This window comes from Seriola lalandi, unplaced genomic scaffold, assembly GCF_002814215.2.
Source record: "Seriola lalandi dorsalis isolate HSWRI2012SDOR001 ecotype SW California unplaced genomic scaffold, Sedor1 jcf7180002054476, whole genome shotgun sequence".
NCBI classification, from domain to species: Eukaryota; Metazoa; Chordata; class Actinopteri; order Carangiformes; family Carangidae; genus Seriola; species Seriola lalandi.
The window spans coordinates 430,835-456,577 of NW_019525029.1; the positions used below are offsets into that span (position 1 = coordinate 430,835).

Sequence of the window (25,743 nt, forward strand, 5' to 3'; positions counted from 1 at the left end):
ATGTGTGTTTATGACTTTTTATGCCTTACTATACTATGACGTTTCTATGACGTTTTTATGACTTTTTATGCCTCAATATACTATGTCGTCTTTATGACTTTTTATGCCTTACTATACTATGACGTTTTTATGCCTTACTATACTATGATATTGTTATGAATTTTTATGCCTTACTATACTATGATGTTTTTAGGACTTTTTATGCCTTACTATACTATGACGTTTTTAGGACTTTTTATGCCTTACTATACTATGATGTTTTTATGAATTTTTATGTCTTACTATACTATGACGTTTTTAGGACTTTTTATGCCCTACTATACTATGACGTTTTTATGACGTTTTTATGACTTTTTATCCCTTAATATACTATGTCGTCTTTATGACTTTTTATGCCTTACTATACTATGTCGTTTTTATGACTTTTTATGCCTTACTATACTATGACGTTGTTTTGAAATTTATGCCTCACTATGCTATGTCCTTTTTATGACTTTTTATACTTTACCATACTATGTCATTTTGTAAATTTTTATGCCTTAATATACTATGTCGTTTTAATGACTTTTTATCCTTTACTGTAATGTGTTGTTTTTATGCCTTACTATACTATGTCGTTTTTATGACTCTTTATGCCTTACTATGCTATGACGTCTTTATGAATTTTTATGCCTTACTATACTATGTCATTTTTAAGCCTTATTGTACTATGTCGTTTTAGTAAATATTTATGCCTCACTATACTATGTTGTTTTTATGACTTTTTATGTTTTACTATACTATGTCATTTTTTAACTTATTGTGCCTTAATATACTGTTGTTTTTATGACTTTTTATGCCTTACTATACTATGACGTTTTTATGACTTTTTATGCCTTAATATACTATGTCGTCTTCATGACGCTTTCATGCCTTATTATATTATGTCGCTTTTTATGCCTTTTATGCCTTACTGTACTATGTCGTTTTTATGGCTTACTACACTATGACTTTTTATGTCTTACTATACTATGACCTTTCATTGCTTCAGTATACTATTACCTGTTTTAATACTTTTTATGCGTTATTATACTATGTTGTTTTGTTGCCTATTATAGTATGATGTTTTCATGACTTTTTATGCCTTAATTTACTACGACGTTTTTATTACTTTTTATGCTCTACTATACAATGACGTTTTTATGACGTTCTTATGCCTTATTATACTATGTCGTTTTTATGCTTTTTAATGCATTACTGTACTATGTCGTTTTTATGGCTTACTGTACTATGACTTTCTATGCCTTACTATACTATGACTTTTCTTTGCTTCAGTATACTATGACCTTTCTATGCCCTCTATACTGTGACTTTTCCTTGCTTTAGTATACTATTACCTTTCTATGCCTTACTATACTATGACATTTTAATGACGTACTATACTCTGATGTTTTCATGACTTTTTATGCCTTACTTTACTATGTCGTTTCATATACAATGTGAACATATATTGACAGGCTTTGGGGTGGATATATATTTATGTAACATATGTCTATAATATGAACAGACATACTAAAATACAACTTTATTTTAGTGAGACATATATGTCAATATATGACATTGTTCCAATTTTTCATGTTTAGTATTTACACATATGGGATTTACATTAAACACACATATGATTTTACTAAATATGTACATATATTTCATTTATGGTAATTCAACACATGTACATATATACATATATATATAAAAAAAAAATAAGAGTGTACAGCTATTCAAGTAGCTTTGTGTAGTTGTCTGCACAACAGTAGCTGAATGCTAACGTGCTGATCTTAAACAGGTAAAACGTTCACCATGTTCATCATGTTAGTTTAGCATGTTAGCATGTTAACATTTGCTAATTAGCACTAAACACAAAGTACAGCTTAAACATGATCAACTGAAAGTCAAATTGAACATCTGCACAAATGATGCCACTAGATGAAAAATCAGGAAACACAAAGTCTAACCAAAGTTATTATAATGCATCCTGAGGGACATCAATTCGTGTAGTTCAATGTGCCTCAAAATGAATCAAATTACAAATGCCAACCTGGTGCTGGATGAAAGTCTGAGGACCACCAAAGTCATTATTCATCCAATGTACAAAATCTCACAGCCATTCATCTGATACACGTCGAGATATTTTGGTATGCACCAAAGTGGTGAATCAACTGACATAATGACACTGCCTTCCATAAAGCTAGCCAATAGCATGGATGAAAAGATATTATTAGTTGATTCTACAAGTTTTGTGTGTAAGCTACAATTTTGGTCAGCTGCCAGAGCCCTTCAAAATGTATGACCTTGATGTTCCATTGATACACCATCATAAAATAAAGTTATTGTGACATAAAAACTGTCAAAGAAGCTCCGATGAAATTCACATCTTTGTGTGTGTGTGTGTGTGTGTGTGTGTGTGTGTGTGTGTGTGTGTGTGTGTGTGTCCTTCTATTTCTCAATCTCCAGATCAATGCAGCTTAATATATACATGCGTGAATGAGATGAATAAATTGGATATATTAGTACAGGCTCATGTACTTGCCAACCAAGCCTTCATTTTGCCAATGGAGCCATCTGATGTGAAGGAGGATACATAGATGCTACCCTTTCACTGACACTCAGGTCAACTTAATCAACCCGCCTTCCATTTACACAGCGTGATCCCACTGAGATGAGAGAGAAGGTCATGCAGCATTTACACACACAGTGGAGCATCTCGGGAAGCAGCTCTGCAAAATCTGTGGTTATCTTTGAATCAGTAAGCAGCAGCTGAGGCATCACACTGGATCTGAAAGCTTAAGTTCACTTCATGTCCTGCTGAGTTAAATGAACAATAGTTACAGCCATCACAAGGTTATCAGTTGTGCTGTAAAGTCAATGGAATATCAATTCAACTTGAATGAATAGCTTGACATTTGGGGGAATCTGTATTCACTTTCTTGCAGAGAGGTGGATGGGAAGACGGATATGGAGCAATAACCAGGAAGCAGTTAGCAAAGCTTAACATAAACACCGGAAGCATGGGGAAAGAGCTAGCCATGTTCTCTCCAAAATATGCCAACTAGCACCTCTAAAGCTCATTAATTAAGACATAACTCTAGCTCTATTTGCCGTTTGCGTGCATGCATGGGAGTGCTATTTATCTTTAAATGCAAAATTGTTCCTTTAAAGATTTGGTTCACTCATTATAAAAAAAGGCATTTAACCATGCAGATATTTGTGGTTTTATTTGTTTGAGATATTTGTGTCCTTGATTTCTGCAGTTTTTCTTTTGGCGCTCACAGAAATGAAAAATTACATGTTTGGATACAATATTTTACATGTGTCTTTAGAGAAACAGTCCCCACTGTCGATGATTTAGTGGGGACTATTTCTTCAGTACATAGTAGTTATAATGGACAGTTGTACAGTGAGGTCTGTGGAGTACCAGTACACAGTACCACTGTTTCTTGAAGCACAGGTTGCTGTTAAATATTTTCAACACTGTGTGCACCACTAAGAATGTTAATTCACCTTTACTAAGAGCTGAGGGACTATTTTCTCAGAACCTGGCCTGTGCCGCTTTCATATAAGTCACCCTTTAATGAGGGTTTGTACGTTGTAACTAATTAATTTATTAACAGTTAATAAATCACCTCTAATGGATCACTTTTGCCTTTTTTTTATTTGTGTGAAGTGACCCTTTAAATTAAACTTATAGCTTGTTGTTTTTTTCTAAAAACAGCAGCATTATCTTGGTGTAAAACATCTTAACCAGAATAATCTTTTAATACTTCATGTTCAGTTATTTATTGACCTCAAAATACAAGGCTTTTCATCAGAAATGTATTCTTCCTTCTTGGTGTGAGGGCAGCAGGTTGCTTGTTCACTGTGTGTGCCTTTTGGTGTGCCACTTAAGAGTCTTAAAGTTGACTGGCTGCTGTATCTCATGGTGCACTTCCCTCCATTTTTAGTTTTCTGCCTTTGGAGTGAGAGGTCAGTGATTTAAAAAAAAAAAATGTTAACAGTGTACAGAACGCTGTAAAGTCACTAAAGAGTGTGTGCATGTAAGTATGTGTTTGTTACATGTTTTGGTCTTACCTCAAGGACCTGGCAAACCACAGCATATGATTCTTTATCCAGTGAACAAACAATGGAGGTTTTTCTATAACTGTGGGTGTATTCATAGCACCAGGATTGACACTTATACTAACAAACGCTGATTTTAACCAACATTTGGCATATTGCCACATGAGCATGAACTAAACTTGTGATGGAAAAGCACAGGTGTAAATAATAAAATTAAGTATGGCTGAATCCATTTAGGTGCTTCAGTTCCAGTCGCTTTGTCCTAATATTGTTCATGGTGGCTCACTGTCACACAGTCATGACTTACTGGGACACTTGAAATTAAAAGCCTTTCGTAGTAACACCTGTGCTTTTGCTACTATGACAAGTCAAAATGTCCTTCATGAAAAGGACTTTTGCAGATTAACACATTAAAGCACATTAAATTAGCACATTTTTTTACTAGCACATTAAAAAAATTGATGCATAAATTGTTTATCGGCAGGAGCACACAAAACAAATGTCAGTTCTATGGAAAGCAGCTGCCCTGCTCTGTCCCAGGGCCTACCGAGTATATGCATTTGTTTTGCTTTCTGTGTGAAAGTCTCAACCTGTCAAAAATGAAACTAATGAGATTAATACAAGTGGCAAGTAAACAACCTAAACTTTACATTAGCCACTGACGCTAATTCACATAATATTAAACATAGCCAGTGTCCACTTGCCAGCTAACTAGCACCTAGGTAGCCTAACTAGTTACTTATGGAGGACTGAAACTGCCAAAATCAAAAATAAATAAATAAATGAAATAAATAAGTCATTTATTTATTTTTGATTTTGGCAATTCCAGTTCTCTTTACTTACTAATGTTTTACACAAGGAATTTGTGAGTTAAAAGTGCGTGGAGGTGGAGATGCGTGCTGACCTTAGCATGCTAATTTCAGCCTTTACTAGGAATCAGTGTAACTTCACCTCACATTATACAGATTGTACTATATAAATGTTGTGTATAAAGAGCATCATTTTACAACATAGGGTAGATATCTCTCTTTGAAGTACTGCAGCTAACTGAAGGCTGCCACTAGATATTATAAAGAGCGACATTTTGCTTATACCACTTTGAAGCAACTTTAAAAGAGCAGATTTGTGAATTGATTTCTACAGCGATTTACTGCCTTTAAAATCAACATTATAAATGCAAACATACTTTTGAAAACCACAAGAATGATTTTACTGTATCAAAGACTTTGTGCAGATGAAAACAAACGTTTCATTATTTTCAGTCTCACTTTATTTAACGATGATGTGAAAAGTAAAGGCTGTCCATAACATTCAGACAATAAAAGAAGAATGTTATTCAAATCCCCCCATAACAACTAATGGCTCCAAAAATGTTCAGGTGTTCCAAGTGTGATACTTATTTTATACAACTTTTTCATATCTATACCTCATCTGTACATAACATAGTTACAGATACTGTAAATTAAAAAAATGACTTCCAAGTATCCTTGTGATGTTTCTGTGAAATATTTCCTATGTAAAAATGAGAATGTACGTAAAGATCTTTACATATACATATATATAGTTCTCTATTCTTTCTGTACTAAGAAAACAAGTTATTGCCCCTCTTGAACATGTTGCATTTAACATAGGTTTTGTTTACCGTTTTAAACTCTTAATTGAACTTAACGCCATGTGATATCACATATCTAACTGACAAAACAGTAACAGTATGGACCTGTGTGTTTTTCCACTTAATATATACGTCATATTGTTATATTTTTGGACATGTATGTTTCGTGTTATCCAGAAACCCTGATGATGACACATACAAAGATATAATTATATACGTATATGTCACTTTGATCTTAAAACTAAAAAGGCAAAAACACCTGTGGCAAATACAAACCATCAGCATGATGTTATTTATTACAGGAAATTATGAGCCCTTGACCTACTACAGTTGCATTTGAACAATTTTTCATCCATGTTGAAAAAAAATTGAAATGAATCGTAATAAAAAAGAAAAAAAAAATCAGGGCACAGAATAAAAACTAGAACAATACCTGATGATTTGCATTTGGCATTCTGAATGGACTAAAAAAATTTAAATTTGTAATTTGGTAAATGCCAGGAGTGGGTTATTAAGATTGATCATTTGCTACCACCACTTCTATTACTCTACTTCTATTCACTTTATTGCCCTCAGTGAATAACTGCTAAACCAGTAGCATAGTTTATATGATAAAGTTGAGTTTGTCACTGAGAATCTTGGCATTGACGTGTGAGCTGATCAACAGTTTAAAAGAAGTTAAATCCATGTTTTGTAAGGAAATGTACGTAAAACCAATTGTAGGTGAGAGGATGAAACAACAGAGTGGATTTGTCACGACAGTTGCAAAAACAGAGGTAACTCTGTGAATTATACATTTTATTTCATGCCGTCTTGAGAAAGCCAAATACCAAATATTCCATACATGGACACCATCATCAGGGTATCAGCAAATTGTACACAATCACATATAATGTAATATATAAAATGTGCGGTTGGTTTTTCTTCTCCTGAGGGAAGAACCAATCCTCTGACAATGTCTCTCACTCACTCACTTGTCAAGTGACTGTGATTCTCTGGTTGGCAAGGGTGCGGGACAAGCCGTGACTCCTTGGAGGTCAGTGCTCGGTATTTCCTTGCTCCTGTGCTCAGCAGGGGCTGGAAGGGGAGGAGCTCTCACAGGGAGTCACCATGATATGTCCGACAGCAAGTGGATCTCTGCTAGCTTGTCTCCCACTTCATCTCTGTATCCTCCGCTGACCTTTCAGCCGAAGACTCACTGACTGTGTTTTTGATCAGACACCAGCTTGGAGAGGAAATCCATCCTAGATTAATTGGAGCTTTCACCAAGTTCTCCCACACTGTCCCATGCATTGAGGCATTGAATTCAAATAAATCTATGACACGTACAATTTACAGATGTGTGGCCAATGCTGTAGTTTGCTGGGTCAGCGCCATTATCACCCTATTATGTATTGTGGGTCCTGCAGGCTACAATATAAGACAACAGGCACAGCGCTCAACAAACGCCTTAAAAACTAAAAACCAAGACACCAATGGTGAAACATATGCTGAGAACAAACCTCACACTCGATAAAAAGTCCTTTTTTTGTCCAGAGTCCCTGTTTGCTTTTCTCCTGCATGAGGACAGTTTTACAAAAAAATGACAACACTGTGTCGATGACCGTTTTGCTCAGAGCAGCCTTCTTGGGCCGAGTTCAACGGCACTGAATTACATTTCCATAGCAACTGAGGTATGTTCACTGTTGCTAAGTGTGAAGTGATTTTTCATGACACTCAATATTATCTGTGAAAGAAAGCCCTGTGTCTGTGCTTTATGCTCTATCACTGTGACCAGCAGTGGTGTCATCACCGTCTTGGAACTGAAAGCTACAGCTGGTTGGGGCTTATTTCACAAGGCTTCCATGTGTTCATTGTCTTTACTGTCCGCTCATAGAAATTCAGGTCAACCATTTAATCCAAACTAGCCGTGGAACTGGTAGACCTACATCCTTTCCACCATCACTTCTTGAGTTTTATTTCTTCGGATGAAGTCATATTATTCAGAGACTTCTGCCCTTTTTCTCATTGACATGAACCTCATTGCCCTTTACTGTGCTGGTTAGCTGTGAGGGCTAGATCAGGTGGACATCTTAACAGTCTGTAGAGACCACTCTGTGGGGATCAATATGACCAGGCCCGTCACTAATGCCTTTTCTGAAAAGCACCTGAATTCATAAGGTGCTCTCTTTTGCTTTTTAAGTGTACATCTGAAGGTGTGCATTTCTTGGCATATAACACGCATAAAAGACAACTGTGGAACACTCTTGTGGTGTCTTTTAGCTCTATTATCTAACATAATATGCAGCCTTGGAGACCTGTTAAAAGGCATAGCATCAATATTCTGTTTAACATGCTTTCTGAGGATGTGATTGAGTCATTTATTTATTTTTGATTAATAAAAAAATTAAATAAAGTAAATATGGAAGGCCTATGTAAAGCCTGATGTGAAATCTCTGACGTGACGAAATCCAGTGGTGCAAATTTAGCAAAGTGAAAAACGGAGCCATGTACATCTTACTCCATGTTGGAGCAGTGGCTCTCTGGAGCCTTTTCATGTTGTGTGACTCACAGGCTTTCATGTATCTCACTTTGTTGCCCATAAGCTAATTTATCAACAGTTACACAAACTAATTCATATCTCTTTCATACAAATGTCTAATTCTTTTTAGGATGCCATGTTTTAGAAGCTCTCATTTCAAATTGTCATGACTACCTGCCTCTGTTACAAACTCCACTCTAATAACCCCTTTAATTGTCCATTCACAGCATATACAAAGCTTACAGCATACAGCTTACATCAAAGTCAGAAATGATGATATTTACACGTCTCCACAAGGTTGGGAAGTGGACGGGGAGTTAATTAGACTATTTTCTTTGTTGGGTTTTGTAAATTCCACATCTCCACACCTGTATCCAGTCACTGAAGCAGTGAAATAATCAAGTTAGATGACGAGCTCACGCGTAGCAATGAGCACATACATACAACAGATAAGGAACATAAACAGACAATCCCCTCTGAAGCAGATAAGGCTACACGTCAGGTCAGGGCTGGTCCACCGCTGCTCTGCTATTGGGGTCAGCGTGTTCGTGCATGTGTGTATTCGTGTATGATTGTGTTTGTTTGACTGTGCATATGTGTATATGCCTAGGCAGGGGGAGCAGATGAATAAGGGGACATTGCTGTGACGTGTGGGAGTCTGATAGGGTCATCCAGTGCCCACTCTGTCTCCTCCCACCCCTTCCTGACTGAGGGTTTCAGTTCTCAGGAGAGGCTGGGGTGAAGAGGTACAAAGAGTGAAACTCGGCCCACCCCCCTCCCTCTCTTCTCCCCCTGTCCTCCTTGTTCCGAGACAAAATACGCACATACGCTGATGATATCAGTCTATTTGTTGTAGAAAAAAAGAACCATATATGTCTCCTCTGCAAAGAGCCAGGTGGGGGAGTGAATGAAGCTCACAGGCCAGAGACCATTACCCGGTAGGAGGGGGGCATGTGTCTGTGACGTGGGCTGGAACCAGGGCTGCCACTGGGGCTGGTGCAGCTGGCATCAACCCCTCCTATGGAAGGTAAGTAGGCGTGGTGCAGGATGGGAAGCTGCAAGGACAGTCGACGTTGTATGCTGCAGATAGAGAAGGTAAGGTACAATGTAAGATATACAAAGTAACGAAGTACATTTTCTAACTTTGATATTCTCAGTCTTTTTTATCAACCTAAATGTCTGAATTTTTGATATTGGATGATTTGACAATTACGTTCACAAGGTACTGCCCAAGTGCAAAATGCTGTCATTGTGCACTCAGAGAAAGTTTACCTCTCATGCATTTAACCATTTTCAATTGTTCATTTGGGTTAAGGAACGAGAAAAAGCATGATTTTTGAAAGTAAACAATGGTTAAGGTTATAAAATTCTAAATGTAAGTCAGGTTACAGAAAAATTGTAGTTACTTTGAAAAAAAAAAGCCTAACTTGGTCTGAGACACAAACTGCTGTTGGTCCTTGGTGTAAAAGTTGGAAGCCCTACTTTCCCAATCACCTCCCTGACCCTATCCATGTCCTTATTATACATAAAGTAGTGAGGCAATAAGTACTCTGCATGGGGAGTAAATGTTGACCTTGCATGTAAATTGCTGCAAAATAATCCAATATGAACCAATTCCTTATGTTCCTAGACTTCTCATACACTACATGAGGCCAAAATTTTAAAGGATGATGTATTGCCACCCTGTAAAACACCCTACACACTTAAAAAATAGTCAACTCTGTGCCAGTAGGCCCATTGTTTATCAATACTTAACACTCACCTTCAGTATATGTTATTTATTTGAAAGTGCTGATAAAGACACAGGGAACGACACAGGTGGAAAACAGTGTTATGGTCTGATTCTCCCACAGCCCAGAAGTGGCACATGTAGTAGATTTTCCCAGTTTATTCATAAGATTCTCACAATTTCTGTTTTATGTTTTTTAAATCACACACAACTACAGTGATAAAACTGGACAGACACAGAGAGGATGAATGAGAAGTAGGCATGAAGGGGCCAGAAATACTAGTTGGTTAAACTGAATATTAATATATTAATATGTCTTACACTACAGACAGCAGTCCCCCTCTCCTCACGCTAATACCCTGATGTTGTAAATAAGTAAGGTTGACAGTGGGACAGATAACATCTCATAAAACCAGCAGTTTGGCAGTATTTTGAACTAGGAAAAATGAAAATAAGTTTGTATGTATGTTGTGCCAGAATAAACTGGCATACAACCACTCAACTGGAGAAATGCTTAACCATATTAAGCACAGTCATGTGGATATTAACATGCAAGGCAAGAAGGCTGCTGGTACTAGCACTGCTAACATTAGCAACGCTAGGCAAACCGATATGACATTGTTTAGCTGCAGACGCTGTGATCCTGCTTGGTTGAAAAAGGTAATGCAACTCAATTTTGACTGTTTTCTGAGTGTTTTCTTACTTTTGGTCTAGTGGACTAGTCTAAATTTAAATTTCTGTTTAATCGACAGGGAAATTAGTCGTTAGGAACATCCCTACTGAGAACAGACAGGCAAAGTATAGTTCATGCAAACCCTCAGCAATTCATCTAATTGTTTTCCCTGTATTCTTTAGCAACCTCCTTCACTTCTTCTCTTCTCCTTTCTAAGTCCTTAATCCACTGTGCCTCCCAGCTTCTGGGATCATCTGACAAAAAGAACATTTCATGCTTCCGCCTGGTGTGACAGTTCGCACCCTACCTCGCCAGAGCCAGTGTCACTGCCAGCCGTTTGCAAGAAAATTGCATAACTAAATGCCAGTTATGTAAAAAAAATTAAAAGGGGGAATGAAATTCAAGCTCAGTCAGCGATAGACCTAGACCTCTTAATTAGGTGAACTTTGAAATATTAATAGTCCTCAGGCCTAGTCAGTTATCCTGACCTGTCCTATTTCTGATGGAAGCATAATCTCTCTTATGAGGGAATTCATTTTTGTATATTTGATGTTTTATATATGACACAGCTGCTACACTTGACAATTACGTGCACCTGGTGTGTGACTTTGCATTTGTCACGTCACAAAGCATTACCATCCGTCCTCCTCCACCTCTCCTCTCTTCATACTAACTTCTTTATATTTGTCTCTTTCTCTCTCGCTGCCTCTTCATCTCTCTTCCCTCCATGTGATCAAACATTCATGTGGCATGGGAATAGCTCTGAGTGTTCCTTTACTTCTGTTCTCCTCCCTGTCTATTTTCAGAGCTGCTTCCAATGCGAGCTGTAAATCACTGGTTACATAAGCCTCTGTGAGTCTCTACCTCTTTCTTTCTCTCATTCTCCTTATTTGTCTCACTTTCCTATCTAAACACCCTTCTGTCCTAATCCATCTTCTCTCTGTAACTGTCCTTTCCACAGTATTTTACCCTCCTTGTCTGCTGTCTCTTCCTTCTCTGTCCCACTATATCGTCCATTCTTCTCCTGGTTCTGCTTAAACGAATGTGGGAGGGAGAGCTCTCAATGATGCATGAAGTGCCCCCCCCCCCACCCCCCCGATTGATGAAGTCGACATCCCTCAGCTTTGCCGCCTTATGAATATTCAGTGAATGTAGATCTGCCTTTGTTGCATGAGTGTTTTCAGAGTGCAAGACATTCTTCTTTTACAAGTTGGGACAACAAATCAATCTACTGCAGGTAAATGTGTGCACACTGTACGTGCACATGTGTTTGTCTGTAAGTGTTTGACAGTGAGCATACATGCTGCAGTAAGTCCAGCATGGTGGGAAAATACACACATATACTATACGTGGTTATATGTATGTTGATGTGCGTGGGAGAGAAAAGTACAGAGCCGGTCCATGCTTTCGCAGGGCTCTGTTGCCAGAGCAACTGCCTGAAAGCTGCTGGTGGTTGTGATACATGTGACGTGTAGTCTGATGAGAAAGCTGACGCGACAGAGGGGAGGGGGAAGGGACACGGGGGTAGAGGTGCAGAAGAAATGGGAGATCTCACTGTTCGGGTGAGTTGATATCCTCCAGGGGACCTCTGTTTATTCTGGAAGGATCCATGGAGCCCCATTGCGCCTGAGACTTCTGCTCCAGGTGGTTCTTCAGTATCGACTTCTCTCCATCTGCATTGAAAACACATGTAGGCATCATAAACGATATTATAGGCCGTGTCAAGAGGGCTTTCATACTTGACTGCTCAGCCGATACCAGCAGCACCTGAAACATGACATTAAGGGCATTTTCAAACACCTTTGGTCCTAATACCTGGGTCTGGATCCTCATTTGTTTCTACAGTTGTTTGGGAGGAGGGCGGTCATAAGCTTGAAAGATTCTTCTTAATTTTCATGCCATAACTTTTGTCCTGATACCATGCAAAAAGCGACAATCAGTTACTCCAGGTGTGTATGGCATGTAAATGTCACTACTAGAGATGTCAAGAGAACCGATACTTTGGTACCAAGTTGGTGCCAAAATGACGCCACTTGTTTTTCTGCAGCAGGCAGCCCTCCAGGCACTGGAAATGTGATTCTTCTGGAACTGAAGGAGGCAGCATAATAACCATACAAGTGTTCTAATCTGACGTCAAATGCAATGCATTAATAACATGTTGTCAAAAGGTTCATGTCCTGAAATGTTACCATTATTGTTTGTGAATTGAATGAACAGCCGGCAACTGTTGTAACAATGCTCCAATGTTGTTGCTAATGTTGTCTTGTTTAGGCTAACAAAGCGACAGCTAACCGTCAAAATATAATGTTGACTTTTTAAATGAATATTTTCACACTGTTTGCAGGACGACATTTAAAGCAAAGTTTAAAAAAAACAAAAACAAACTGTCACCATGTGGGACAAGTGCATAAAGTGAAAACAGAAGCAGCTTGAAAGAATGAATAACACTTGTCAAGAGAGGAAAGTAGAGAGGACAAAAAAGCTTTTCTAACATAGTTTCTGCATTCTCCTAATGTTGCAGGGGGATGCTGCAGTTCATGAGGCTGAAACACAATTTTTTTTAACAAGAATTACAGTAAACAAACATCACTTTTCCAGAGTTGCACCTGGAGATTAGCGGAATGATTTTTCCCTACAGAGTTTTCTCTCCAGTTGTCCCAGATTTCCCAGCACTTTGTGACCTGATTCACTGATCACAGCACTCCATGCCCCGATTGGACATCTGAGCTCGCCGGACTATTTTAGAGCAGACTAGTTCTCTTTGCATTTTGAAAAAAGCCTAACCTTGTACTTCTCAAGCTGTGTTAAAAGCACAGACAGAGATATATATATACTTCATTATGGATTCAGACACAGAATATGTGCTTGTGCCACAAAGAAAGTACTGGGCGTTGAGTTTTTTTTTCACAGGGCCAGTCCCAGGCTGTATGACACCTTAAGCAGAGTATAGTTAAGACTTTAACTGTAAGATAACACTCTAAAGTTTTAAATCTTAATATCTACTTTCACAGTTTTACATTTATTGAAAGTACAAAAACCGGGATATTTTACTAACACAAGTAGGTCTGAAATGATGAATCAATTAGTTCATGGTCATGGAAATAATTGTCAACAATTCTAATAATCAAATAATAATTTAAGTCATTTATCGAAGAGAAATTCAAAATATTTTCCAGTTCCAGCTTCAAGTCCAAACGGTAATAATTACTGCTGAGTGTTAAGGATTTTGCATTAAATGTAGCACAGATATAAGATGCTCACATTACAGTGAATCAGTAACATAACATTTCAAATCAGATGCCAATCTGTCAGAAAACCACACCTTAACCGTCATGTGCTGGTGTTCTCCAGCATCGCCATGTGCTTGTACATATTCATGAGCACGGCCCAAGAGGGAGGGAGAGAGAGAGGGAAGGGGAAAGAGAGAGAGAGGGAGGGAGGGAGGGAGAGAGAGAGAGAGGGAGAGGTGGAGTGTTGCTTCTCACCCCTGTGAGTGAGCATAATCGCTGTTGACATGGCATTCTACTCTTATAACAGCCACTCATTCATGGCCCCCAATACATTCAGATCAGCTCTCTTATGAATACTGATGACTACAGTTAGGAGCCGCCGATGATGATGATGATGGTGATGAGTGTCAAGCATAAGCAGATTGAAGCTGGGAAAAGTTTATATGCTGGTGATTTTTAAAAGAGGCTTAATGACCTGTGATTTTATTTCCATAATATGTGTCAGACTGATGTTTGTGAGTACCACCTAATGTGCTGTCTATCTTTGTCTGAGCTCAGTTTCTCAGAACTCTATTTCTCCTTCTCTCCTCAAGAGAACATTTTAACAACCCAGAGACTGTCTGTGTGATTCTTAAGAAAAGTAATGGTGAAGTCAGTCTCTAGCTCAATATGAGACCAGCCTCAGATGTTTAGCCTGGCTTCATCCTATACAGTGTGCACATACAAACACATAATGATTAATCAGGACTTTAACAACTTTCCATACTTGTTCTGCTCTGTTTAAGACAGAAGCAGTCATATTCATTTAGTAGTGAGCCAATTATAGAGCTCCTTTGTATTGCTTTGTAATATTTGATCCCTATGTAACCTTTGCTGCAGACACTGGATTATTTAACAATATTCACTAATTAAAAGGACTAATTTCTCTACCAGAGATATTAGCATAAAAATATTCTCACCACCATCTCCTGCTGTTGGCATGGAGAGGTTGCACACATTGTTCCTGTACCTGAACTCTTTAACACATGTATGTAATTATGATGTATGTATTTCGTAATGTGACAAATTTACAGAAGTCAGATTGTTGGTCACATTATGTTTTTCTTTCTATAAAAATCTCTCTGTAAATGCATATTTATACGGAGAGGTCTTTGGTTATAATTATCTCTTGTCTCCTGACAACAAAACCAAGAGAGCACATATAAAGAATTAAAATAGATTTATTTCCATGAGCCCACACAATGTGAAGAGAGCCTGATATCAGCTGTCAGCTGCTGCCAGAACTTTAGAGAGATTATTTTCAACAAATGGAAAATGTTAGAAGGTGTTAACTTAGGATAGTTAATTATTTTTAGGTAATATGCCACATGTCATGATTTTTTGATAAATGCAAATATATTCTAAGATCTATGAATTTTTACGAACACGTGAGCCCTGACACATAGTAAAAAACAGTGCACTGAGCCATAGCAGTTAAATTGTCTTGTAAAATCTTTCAAACCACTGAAAAATATCATGATTAACAAAATTTGATGCAGTTTTCTGGTTGGATAAATATAGGAAGGTCAAAAATCTCACAGATGGTAGCTCATTATTTACTAATTAAAATAATCTTGGCACTGACTTCTCAACACTGAGCTGCTCCAACCAACAGCACAACAACACAGACATATTTTTATTTCAAATCTAACCTTGTGAGGGTACCACCACATAATATCAACCCCCCCCAACACTTCATATCATTTGAAAGCCAGACAATATTTGGACTACAATGGGGAGGGTGTGTGTATGTGTGTGTGTGTGTGTGTGTGTGTGTGTGTGTGTGTGTGTGTGCGTGTGTGTGTGTGTCTGGAGTGTGTTTATGTGTGCACACTTGCAAAAGATGAGAAGCAGAGAGGAAGGAGAAACAGAAGGAAGCAGAGAACAAACTAAAAGACAAAGAAGGAGCATTAGTCACATTGCTCTCTGAATGTTCTCATTAACCGCCGTCAGTTCATTGCGTGACTATGAACTTGCACAGATGAGAAGCTTCTCGAACAATTCTAACATACTCTGCTCCCAATCCGCAGAACGAGCGCAGCTGCTTCCCTCTCTTACCTTCCCAAACTCACGCAGATCCATTAGACACCCCCGAGAGCAGCTTTGTGCTGGCGTGTGCATCAGATGTGCTGGATCTGGCTGCTGTACATCACCATCACCCCGCCTGTCTGTTAAAATGGTGCGTAATGCAAAGCGATGCTGCTGGGGTGTAACAATTCACTGATTCAATTTGAGGAGCCCGGCTTGATAATATCTAAGATACGGCTGTGTCAGTTCAAACAGCATAAATCAGGCAAAAGTTGGGAGGGTAAACTGACGGAAGAAAAATACAGATAAGACATGTATCTTTATATTTTACATTCAGATAGTTTATTCCTTGTTGTTCCATATTTTTGTCACCACCCCCAAACACCAAATAATAGGTGAAAACTCAAGTGTGGACACACTCTGGGCTTCATAACTAAAGGTGAAAGAGTTGATAAAGCGTGACTACAGTATGTGTAGAACTTGCCAAGCAGCGCTGAAGTATTCAGGTTCTGTAGCTAATCTCATGACTCATTCTAAGAGACGTCACAGACTTGCTGTCAGACTCTGTCTGACAGCAAGTCTGTGACGTCTCTCCTGTGTCCTTTCATCACCTGCAGCTGACAGGAGCTCCAGCAACTGAAAAAAACCCCCAAAAAACAAAAAAAAAACCCCTCAAGATATTCCTTGAAGCTGCTGCTCTAAACTCAGCATTAAAATCCTTTACTGACGCCACTGAATATGCAAACATAGTTTATATGTTGTCAGGAATTATTATTACATATTGTGTGAGGGGATTAGCTTTCTATTTCTTACCATTAACATAATTGTGGATGTTATGAGAATTATGAAACTGTGACATGAACCATTTTAATGTATATTTTTCTCTCTAAAGTGAAAAGGGAAGAATATGTACAAAAGTGAACCTCATTATAGTGGCACACATTACCGTATGAAGAATGGCATCAGACTGAACCGCGCAGTACTGCAGTGAGAGACAGAACTGAACTATATCCAACTGCTGTGAAATAGTTTTCGGCCACCAGCAGCAGCACTGAGCACATACTTCACCATCTCGGAGTTGACATGGCTCGTATTGACTTTAGCACCAAGACTTCATCATCCTGAATTACGTGTTTGTTACTTCACACCCAACTAACATCAGCCTGGGGGGGGGGGTTTTCTATGAGATGGAACTTTTTCCAGGAAACAAATTTTCTGAGTATTGTATACCTCAAAAGGGTCACACACATACCTGTTCAATACAGGAATGAAAGAACCTGAATGTTCTGTGTGAAAAGTACGAACACAGACTTGAGGGGAGGGGGTCTACTGTAGATAGTAGACGGTAGATAGAAACATAGAGCCGGCTTCTCACCTTTGCCGTCTGTGAAGTTGCGTATGCTGAGGATGTTGTTTGCATCCGGGTAATGGTTCTGTTTGATGTAAGGAGTTTTCTCTGGGGTGTCCTGCAGCTGCATGGTCACTTCCTCCAGTTCCTTGTCCAACTTTTTAAACAGAAAATCAGAGAAATGATTAGTTGATGATATTTTTTTTTTTTTCTATTTTTTTTTTTTTTTTAAACAATTGTTGAGTCTGATCTTCTGTATTTAGAACAAACTACTCCAACTACTACTTTACATTTCTAAACCCAGTGAAGAATGTAAAAGACTGCTGTCAGAATAACTTTACTTGTCCACCATGAGTGTCAGAGTAGCTCCTCATTTGCCAGTCATGAACAACAGCAAGGACAACAGTAATTCATCTCTGAGAGACCTGATAGAAAGCCGAAGTGACTGCCAAGGGATTTTTTCAAATGTCACTCAATGTCAGAATGAATGAACATTAAGAAAGAAATAATGAGTGTATAGCTCGGTACAAAGACCACAAACACTTGGTGACAATACAGTCTCTTGAAGTGATGAGAGTTGTTTTTAACAACTAACAATAATTTTCTCAACAATTGATAGACTGACTGATATTTGCTAATGAACTGGCGACAGGTGAGTTCATTTCAATGGAGTTAAATTATTTTCTCTTTCTTCCTTCTTTTGTTGAACCTCTGCTCAATTACTGTCCTTTTAATTACATTTAAACGCCTCTCCTTGCTAAAAAAAAAAAAACTTTGCTTCCTACTGTGCGGTTGTCCTGTCTTGTAAAATGCTGATCAGTACAACATGTGAGTGCACTCTCTGGCTCAGACCTCAGTTATCCTCATGCGGAGGCGGTGGTTATCAGTTTGAAGCCCATCCAGCCGAGAAGTGTTAGCCTGGTTGACGCTGGTGACCGAGGTTGAGGTCTTGGAGTCTTCCTTCTTCTGGTTCTGGGTGAACTTTAACCTCCGGTTCTGGGTAGCTGCATCTGGGTTGGTTCTCATGGTGATTAACTGGAAGAGGGGTTATGAGTATTCGTGACAGATGCACTGTGGGATAAAATTACATGTACTAAAAGAGCTCCGCATAACTGTTTGCACTGCGTATTTAGCGTTCAGGGCTTAGCGAAGTGTGTTGTGTGAATGTGGCAATAATTAAACACTCTTGACAAAACAGAGTTATTCAGTTGTACTCTCTCTCTCACACACACACACACACACACACACACACACACACACACACACACACACACACACACACTCACACACAGACATTATCTTCCTCCCTCACACAAAAAACTGACCTTGGGAACAAAGACCAGACAGAGTGTGATCGTGCTGCAAAAGATGATCACCAGTGCTACGATGCAGAACTGGACATTGGGCTGGTCTCTGGTCAGAAACGACACGGCAGCACCGATGATGCACATGATGCCCACGTTGTACACACTCATCCCGATGTATTTGCTGTCATTGAGGGCAGGAATGCTCACGTTCCTGGTCTCCCATGCCAGGAAACAGCCAAACAACTATCAGGGAGAAGAGAGATAAAGTAAAAAATTGGTTTACAAGAGTTTTGGGAAAATCTTACATAGAGATCTCTGAACAACTGAAAGCAATATTTCACTTTGGTTAAAAGAAAGTCTGAACTCCTTTCTGTGGGTCAGTGCACAGTTTGGTTTAATTCTCTGTATTGTTCTTCAGAAATACTAATAGAGTGCAGGTTTCACTGCGCTTTATGGAACACTAACAAAAATTGACTTCATTATATGATAAAGTCTTAACGAGGAGAAACATAATCTAAAGAGATAGTTTAAAGCAGCCTCAGGTTTCATGCTTGTACAATGTTTATTTTAGTGAGAGTGAATAAATTGTTTGGTGGAACATTAGAGTTGCAGCAGCAGCAGCAGCAGCAGCCTGCTGAATAATTCAGCGTGCTGTGTAAGGTGGCCTGCCTGCTTATAAGTCTAAATGAGAGTTAGTGGAATGACAAGCATTAAAAGAACAGTCATCGAGGATTAGTGCGCCTCAGGTGTGTAAGCGTGTGTGCGCGAATGTGAGGTATCGCTGAAGTGTGTGTGCATGTATTCATGTGTGAGCTTGTGCGTGTGTGTATGTGTGTGCGTATGGATGACTGAAGCCTTAACGCTTCTTATTGCCGTGCTGTCCCTTCTCTATGTCTCATACAGATGTGGGCTCCTGCCAATCACTTCATACTAACTTTTTCTACCCGCTCCAGTTCTTTGTTCCCGTCTTATTATTTTACACCAAAGCCCTTCGACTTGTTAACCCACAATTTTCTCACTCTTTCCATCTCTCTGTCTTTGACATTTCTCGGTGATATCTTTTACGCATCATCCTCTGCATTCTCTCAATCTGCTTAAGATGATTTACTGCTGTGTCTCGCTCCTTCTCCTTCGCCTCACCGTGAATGTAGTGAGGGTTGAATAATTTACAGGTGCTCCTGCTTCACAGAGGCTTTAAAACATGTGGTAAGGAAATGGAAAATTCCTAAGGTATGTTAGAGTTTGATTAGAACCTTGTGTCTCACACACCATGACTGGTACATGCCCAGATACAGTACACAGGCTTGGGCCCCTGCCCCTATCATCCGGTCACTCCTTAGGTACCCCTGTGAACTGAATTCCTAAAGTATTAATATTAACAATGATAATATACATAGGAGTAAATATTCAGTGTCTGCCTGCCGAATCAACTATACTCTACTGATGATCTTGGAATAATGAACAATATTCAAATGAAATCAGTGAACACATTTATTCAACTATCAGTACTACTGATCTATCAAGACAAGAACTGTGATAATATTCAATAACGATGGTTAGAAGACTATTAAAACCATCATTGTCACTTTAATGTCTATATGCTTTAAATTAGTTGGAGTTAGAGCAAGGGCTACACTGATATCACCACAATATGTGGTTTTGCAGTGATTATGTGTCCGGCTGTTTCTTGAGTGTAGTCAGTCTCTTTCCAAGTCTTCACGGTAGAGAGGAGGTCATTTGGCCCATGTCTGTCCTCTTTTGGCAGCATCTGGAAGTTCTACATCTTCACAGATCCACATTCTTCATTTCTGTTTACAGTCTGTCTACCGAATATTTTCATTCTGATTCTCCATATTGTAATTTTACTATCATTATTTTTGTCTACTCTACAAATCACTGTTTATTGAATTTTATTGTTGTATATGTGTCCATACTGGATAAGGGAAGTTTTTGTGACATACACACTTGCAAACACACACACATATTCACATGTTCACACACATCTGTCAGGAGCTCTAAAGTAGATACTCAAGGTTTAATGCTGGCACACATTTCAGAAATAGCGTTACATACCAACGATGATTTGAAAAGAAAGGCATCAAGCCTCAAACATGCACATTTATGAGGCCGTAAAGCATTACATCAGCAGATGTTGCACATTTGTGTGTGCAGACTTTGAGTACATGAAGACATTTTGCGTTCTCTCCTCTCACCATTAGCAGTCCCTTGTAGGCATAGACGATGCCCAGCCAAATGGTCATGTGGGTGTTCTCACAGTGCTCCAAGAAGGGACGGATGGCGATGTCTCGGCCTTGGGGATCCGCCTGGTGACAACACAAACACATAGACAGAAAAAGACTTGAGTACAACACCCAAAGAGAAGTACTTCAGCAAATTAGACAGATGAACAAATAATCTGAAGCGAGCCGCAAAGGTACGGTTACAGTGAAATAGGAAGCGTTACCTGGTGGAGTGAAAAAAAACCAACAGAGAAAACCAGTAAATGAGCTCAGAAAGGAGGAAATCCTCAGTAAGCCAATGAACTGTTTCCACATTAGTTTTCTCTTTGCAGGTGTTCTAATTTCACATTCAGGGACAGACGCTAAACAGACTGTCTGCTGCTAGTCACAAGAAGGGTGTCAGTGATCAAATATCCAGGTGTGTAATCAAACTGTGTCCCATCATGGCCACTGGGCTCCTCCAAAGTCGGCTGAAGTTAAATTAATCCGTGCTTAGTACGCTAATGGGCACAACTAATGAAGCTTATTCATTAATGTGATTTACACCTCCCCCTTTCTTTCTTGTTTCTCACTCAGTCTCCGTCACGCTATCTCTCCATCCTGTCCCTGTCGCTCCGTTTCTCTTGCTTTCTTTTTATTTCCACTTGTCTTTTACCGCAGCTGGTGACACAGGTGACTCAAAGGGCAAATTAACACCTGAGGTGGATATTAATATGCTAAAACACATCACTTCCTCTCTCTCTTCCTATCTCTCTCTCTGTTAGGGAGAGCTTTAAAAAGCCTTTAATAAGAGCATTAGTTTGGCCTGCGTGGACTCATCTGAGGCCGCACCAATATATCAACTGTGAGACACCTGGGGCAAGGCTGGGCATATTACCATCCTGCTCTCTAGGTGTGTGTGTGTGTGAGTATCCTCAGACCTATTTACAGTACAACATGTCTAATGGCTCAGCAGATGGTGTGTGTATGTGTATACAGGCATCTACAGTATACTGTTTGATTGATAAGCAAATTCCTTTAAGGCAGAAGGGAAGATGAGAATACTGAGATGCTGGCGTTTCCATCATCATACATTCCATAAGGTGTGCACTTTGTTTAATGTGCCTCATGTGAATGCTCTCATCACTGATAAATACACACCCACTCACGCACATACCTCGAGGTGCTGCAAGATATCTTTTCCACTAGTCATTTTGACCCCATATTCTCCATTCATTAATGAACCTCCCATTAATGGTAATGATAAAACTATTCATGCTTCTCTCTATGACCTTGATGGTCCTGTTGTGATTTACATTAGTGTTTCTCTATAGGATGATCACTTAAAATGGGAAACTGGTGCTTTAAGAGCTACACTGATTCACCTAACAGAGCTGAACAGAAACGGACCTGTACCGTATCATTTCTGGATATCCTTGAAGTGTTTGTATTGTAGTACAGTTTTCTAGCTTTAATTCCCATGCCTCTGCCTTGGAAACACAACTTTCAGACTCGTGTTCCTCATCCAGCTTGCATTCGTTGTCTTTTGCTTTCAACAAACCCCCCCCCCCCACACACACACACACACACACACACACATAGAGTCAAGTTTTCCACCATCTTCCGATGATCTTGAAAATCTCATGTCTTAAAACAGAAACACATTAAACAGTGAGGACAGCTTCTGCGGCAGTGAGTTTACACACTTTGTCAAAGCACTCTTGTAGCCCCATCTGAGAGTTCCCGTGGCAACCACGTGGCTCACGTCACTCATATCTGTGAATATTTTGGGACTTGAGTATTAGATTCTAGTTAACTTCAGGAGAAAGGTTCCTGCTTTAAAAGCTCTGAAGGAGGTGAAAAGACAGAAAAGTGGGGCAGGTGATGACGCACAGGGAGGCTATTTTTATTTATTTATTTATTTCTTACATGAACAATAATTAGTTGACACAGCACAGAAAAAGGATCCTGAGACTGAAGCATGACATTTTCATCATATAGACACAGGTAACTTCTTCATGAAAAAATATCTTTCAACCTATTTTTGTAATGTGAGTTATGTATAAGTTGCCCCTTGTTTGACCAATTCTCTGCACAGCAGCCAGTGGCAGGAACCCTCTCTGATCACAGGAAGTAATACGGTTTTATATTTTGTGTAAACAATGGAGACAATCCTTCTGCAAGCTAAACAGGCCATGTGAAGTGCAGTAGTTTCAATATTCAATAAAGCTGAAGCTTTACAAAGACAGACCTCCCCCCATCTGCCCCCCAGTCATCCAACAAAGACCTCAAACCCTTTTCAGAGAGGGAATATATAACACTGTCGGCTCCGTCTATCTGTTAAAGTGATGGCTTTCAGCTCGGACCTGGTAACATTTCTGTAGCACTTCCAAGAAGTCTGAATTGAATGCCATGACACAAAGGTGTAGTAACAAAAGATTAAATGTGCTCAGTTTTACCACTCTGTTCTTTTGCACAAAGAAATGAAAATCTGTTTTACTGTGCTGATTTTACACTGATGAGGAAATGCTCCTCATGTCAGATCACTCTGGTCAGTTGTCATTCTGTACTGGTGCACTGAAGGACATCACAAAATAAGCATCAGAATTCTCCATAGTATAAATGGTGAACTTGATGAGGACATTTATTATGGGATTCACTGGTGAGAGAAGGGGATGAGTGCCATTAATTAAGGCTTCAATGACAAAATAAGTTTTAAAATCCATCACTGATGCAGCCTGTGACAACTAGCAACAAACTTCTCATGATATGAAAAAAATGTATTTTGAATTATTGACTCTGCATGCAAATGTACCAAAACCATACTTTGACATATTTGCATCCAAGAAATCCATAATAGGGTCAGAGCTCCTCATCTGTTTTCCACTGAAAAGCTTCAGAGCATCGCCTGCATCTTCATCATTTATGTATATTTATGATTTGAGGCTGAGCAACCTCTTATTCAAACAACAATACTCCAAGAAGTCACAGTTCTTGCAATCATTTTGTTCATTCAATATGAGAGACACATTCTGCATCAGTGCTCTTTGCATAGTCTCAGCTCCGAGCAAACTTGTGTCACTAACAACAAAATGATAAGACAAAATGAGATATAATGCTTATTAGGCTCGGGTCTCTATCGCAGCAGAGCAGACAGGAGCTCTTGCCTTTTGGAGGGAAGCTGTCTGGGGAGTTGCCAGGCAACAGGGCTGTAGGCGGCAGGCGGCCCCAAAACGATGGCGATGGCAGTAAAAGTGCCGGTTCACTGTCATTTTTCACAGCATTAGCCCTCTAACGGGATCACTCTGGGAGGGCTGGAGCTGGCACAGTGGTGGCAGATTGTCTATGGAGAGATAGAGCTAGATGAGGCGATGAAGGGAGTGATGGAAGGAGGAGGGAGAAAGAAATGGAGGGTGGGATGGAGAGAAGATAGGAACATGAAGTATGGATGGGAAGATGGAAGCTGAAATGAATGGAATAATAAAGGGATAGCAGGATAGATGGAGGGGAAAGTAGAAAGGATGGCGTGGAAGGATAAGAGAGATGCTGTCCATCCTGTTTCCTCAAAAAGTAATGGGAGGAATAACTTTAAATGAAGGACAGTGTAAATTCTAAAAAGGAGGAAATAACTAGAAAGCAGTAGAGAGGGTGAGTGAGTCCATCAGAAAGAGCTATGGAAGGGTGGAGGTAACGATTAGGGACAAGATGACTGTAAACCTCCCTGACAATCAGATGTGTTTTTCTAGACACAGCTGCTGTGTGATCAATATGGGTGCTCAGAGACACACTCAGTGCTTCACAAAGGAAGGAACAGAACATAGTTTATTGTGTTTCTTCTTCACTGAGCTTGTTTTAGCCCATTCACTACACTTCATTTATAAACTCTCCCAGCTTGTTACGTGAATACCCCGGTGGAGAGACATCTGAGACTTGAGAATTGGCTCCTGAAAAAATCACATCAACATTTAAATTATCCTGTTGACAATGTCCACATTTGCGTATTTTTGTCTACTGGGTTTGATTCTTTGGTGTTGTTCCTGTTCAGCAATTGACTCTCAAGTCTCCGGTTACCATGCAACAACGTAAAAACCTTTGTAGGAAAATACAACTAGCCACGAATGCGTTTGTTGTGATGAGTTACCCATCTCAAGCGAGTTCCCAGTTTCTGCAAAGTGATTTTTATACCGTACTTAATGATAGAGCACACAGGCTGCCTGGAAGGAAGGGAAACACATTCAAAAACCTAAGATGTATAATGTTTTGGAAAATTACCAATATCAGATTTGTGGTAAACTCACAAAACACTCCAACACCCAAACAAGAACAGCCATATAGAGCATCCTCCATCCCTGTTTTCCTCTTGACTCCACAATCACAGCTACGGGGGCTTGTTTCTGGATATGGATCTCGCTGTGACTGTATGATGGCCTCTGGCCTGGTGGAAAGCAGAGAGCGAGAGACCAACAAGTGAGAGAGGAAATGGAGAGCTCACTCATTGTCACCTGCAGCTACTTCACACAGAGGTGAGTGTGTGTGTTTGCATGCATGCATGTGTGTGCGTGTGCATGTGTGTGCGTGTGCGTGTGCGTGTGTGTGTGTGTGTGGGAGCATATGTCCCTGTGGGTGCCAACGTTTGCACATTCTGTGAGCACACATACGTAATGTGACTGGGCTTTGTGTGTTTGTGTGTGTGTGTGTGTGTGTGTGTGATTGTGTGCAAAAGTGTTTGTGCATGTGTGTGTCTGTGTATAGATGTGCTATCAGGCAAACACTGACAGAAACACTCAATCACTCATACTGGCAATTACAAGAGAGAAGATTCCACCATAGTGAAAGACGGAGAGACAGAGAGAGATGATAAAAGATAGAGCTCGTGGGTGGAGCTTTGGACTTTATGTCAGCAATTTATGTGATGGTAGAATTTAGAAAAAGAAAATGATGGGGG

The 25,743-nt window shown here is 39.5% G+C and overlaps 1 protein-coding gene across 1 annotated transcript in view; it reads right to left on the minus strand.

Annotated features, from left to right (window-relative positions):
* Positions 1-5,301: 5,301 nt before the first annotated feature.
* Positions 5,302-25,743, minus strand: part of gabbr2 (gamma-aminobutyric acid (GABA) B receptor, 2) — a 176,255-nt gene continuing 155,813 nt past the window's right edge. The window contains exons 14-19 of the mRNA XM_023412306.2: positions 20,793-20,903; positions 18,598-18,822; positions 18,125-18,307; positions 17,300-17,429; positions 12,183-12,300; positions 5,302-9,305 (exon numbers count right to left, since the gene is read on the minus strand). Coding sequence (XP_023268074.1) covers positions 9,140-9,305; positions 12,183-12,300; positions 17,300-17,429; positions 18,125-18,307; positions 18,598-18,822; positions 20,793-20,903 — 933 coding nt within the window. The 3' untranslated portion in view covers positions 5,302-9,139. The remainder of the gene's footprint in view (positions 9,306-12,182; positions 12,301-17,299; positions 17,430-18,124; positions 18,308-18,597; positions 18,823-20,792; positions 20,904-25,743) is intronic.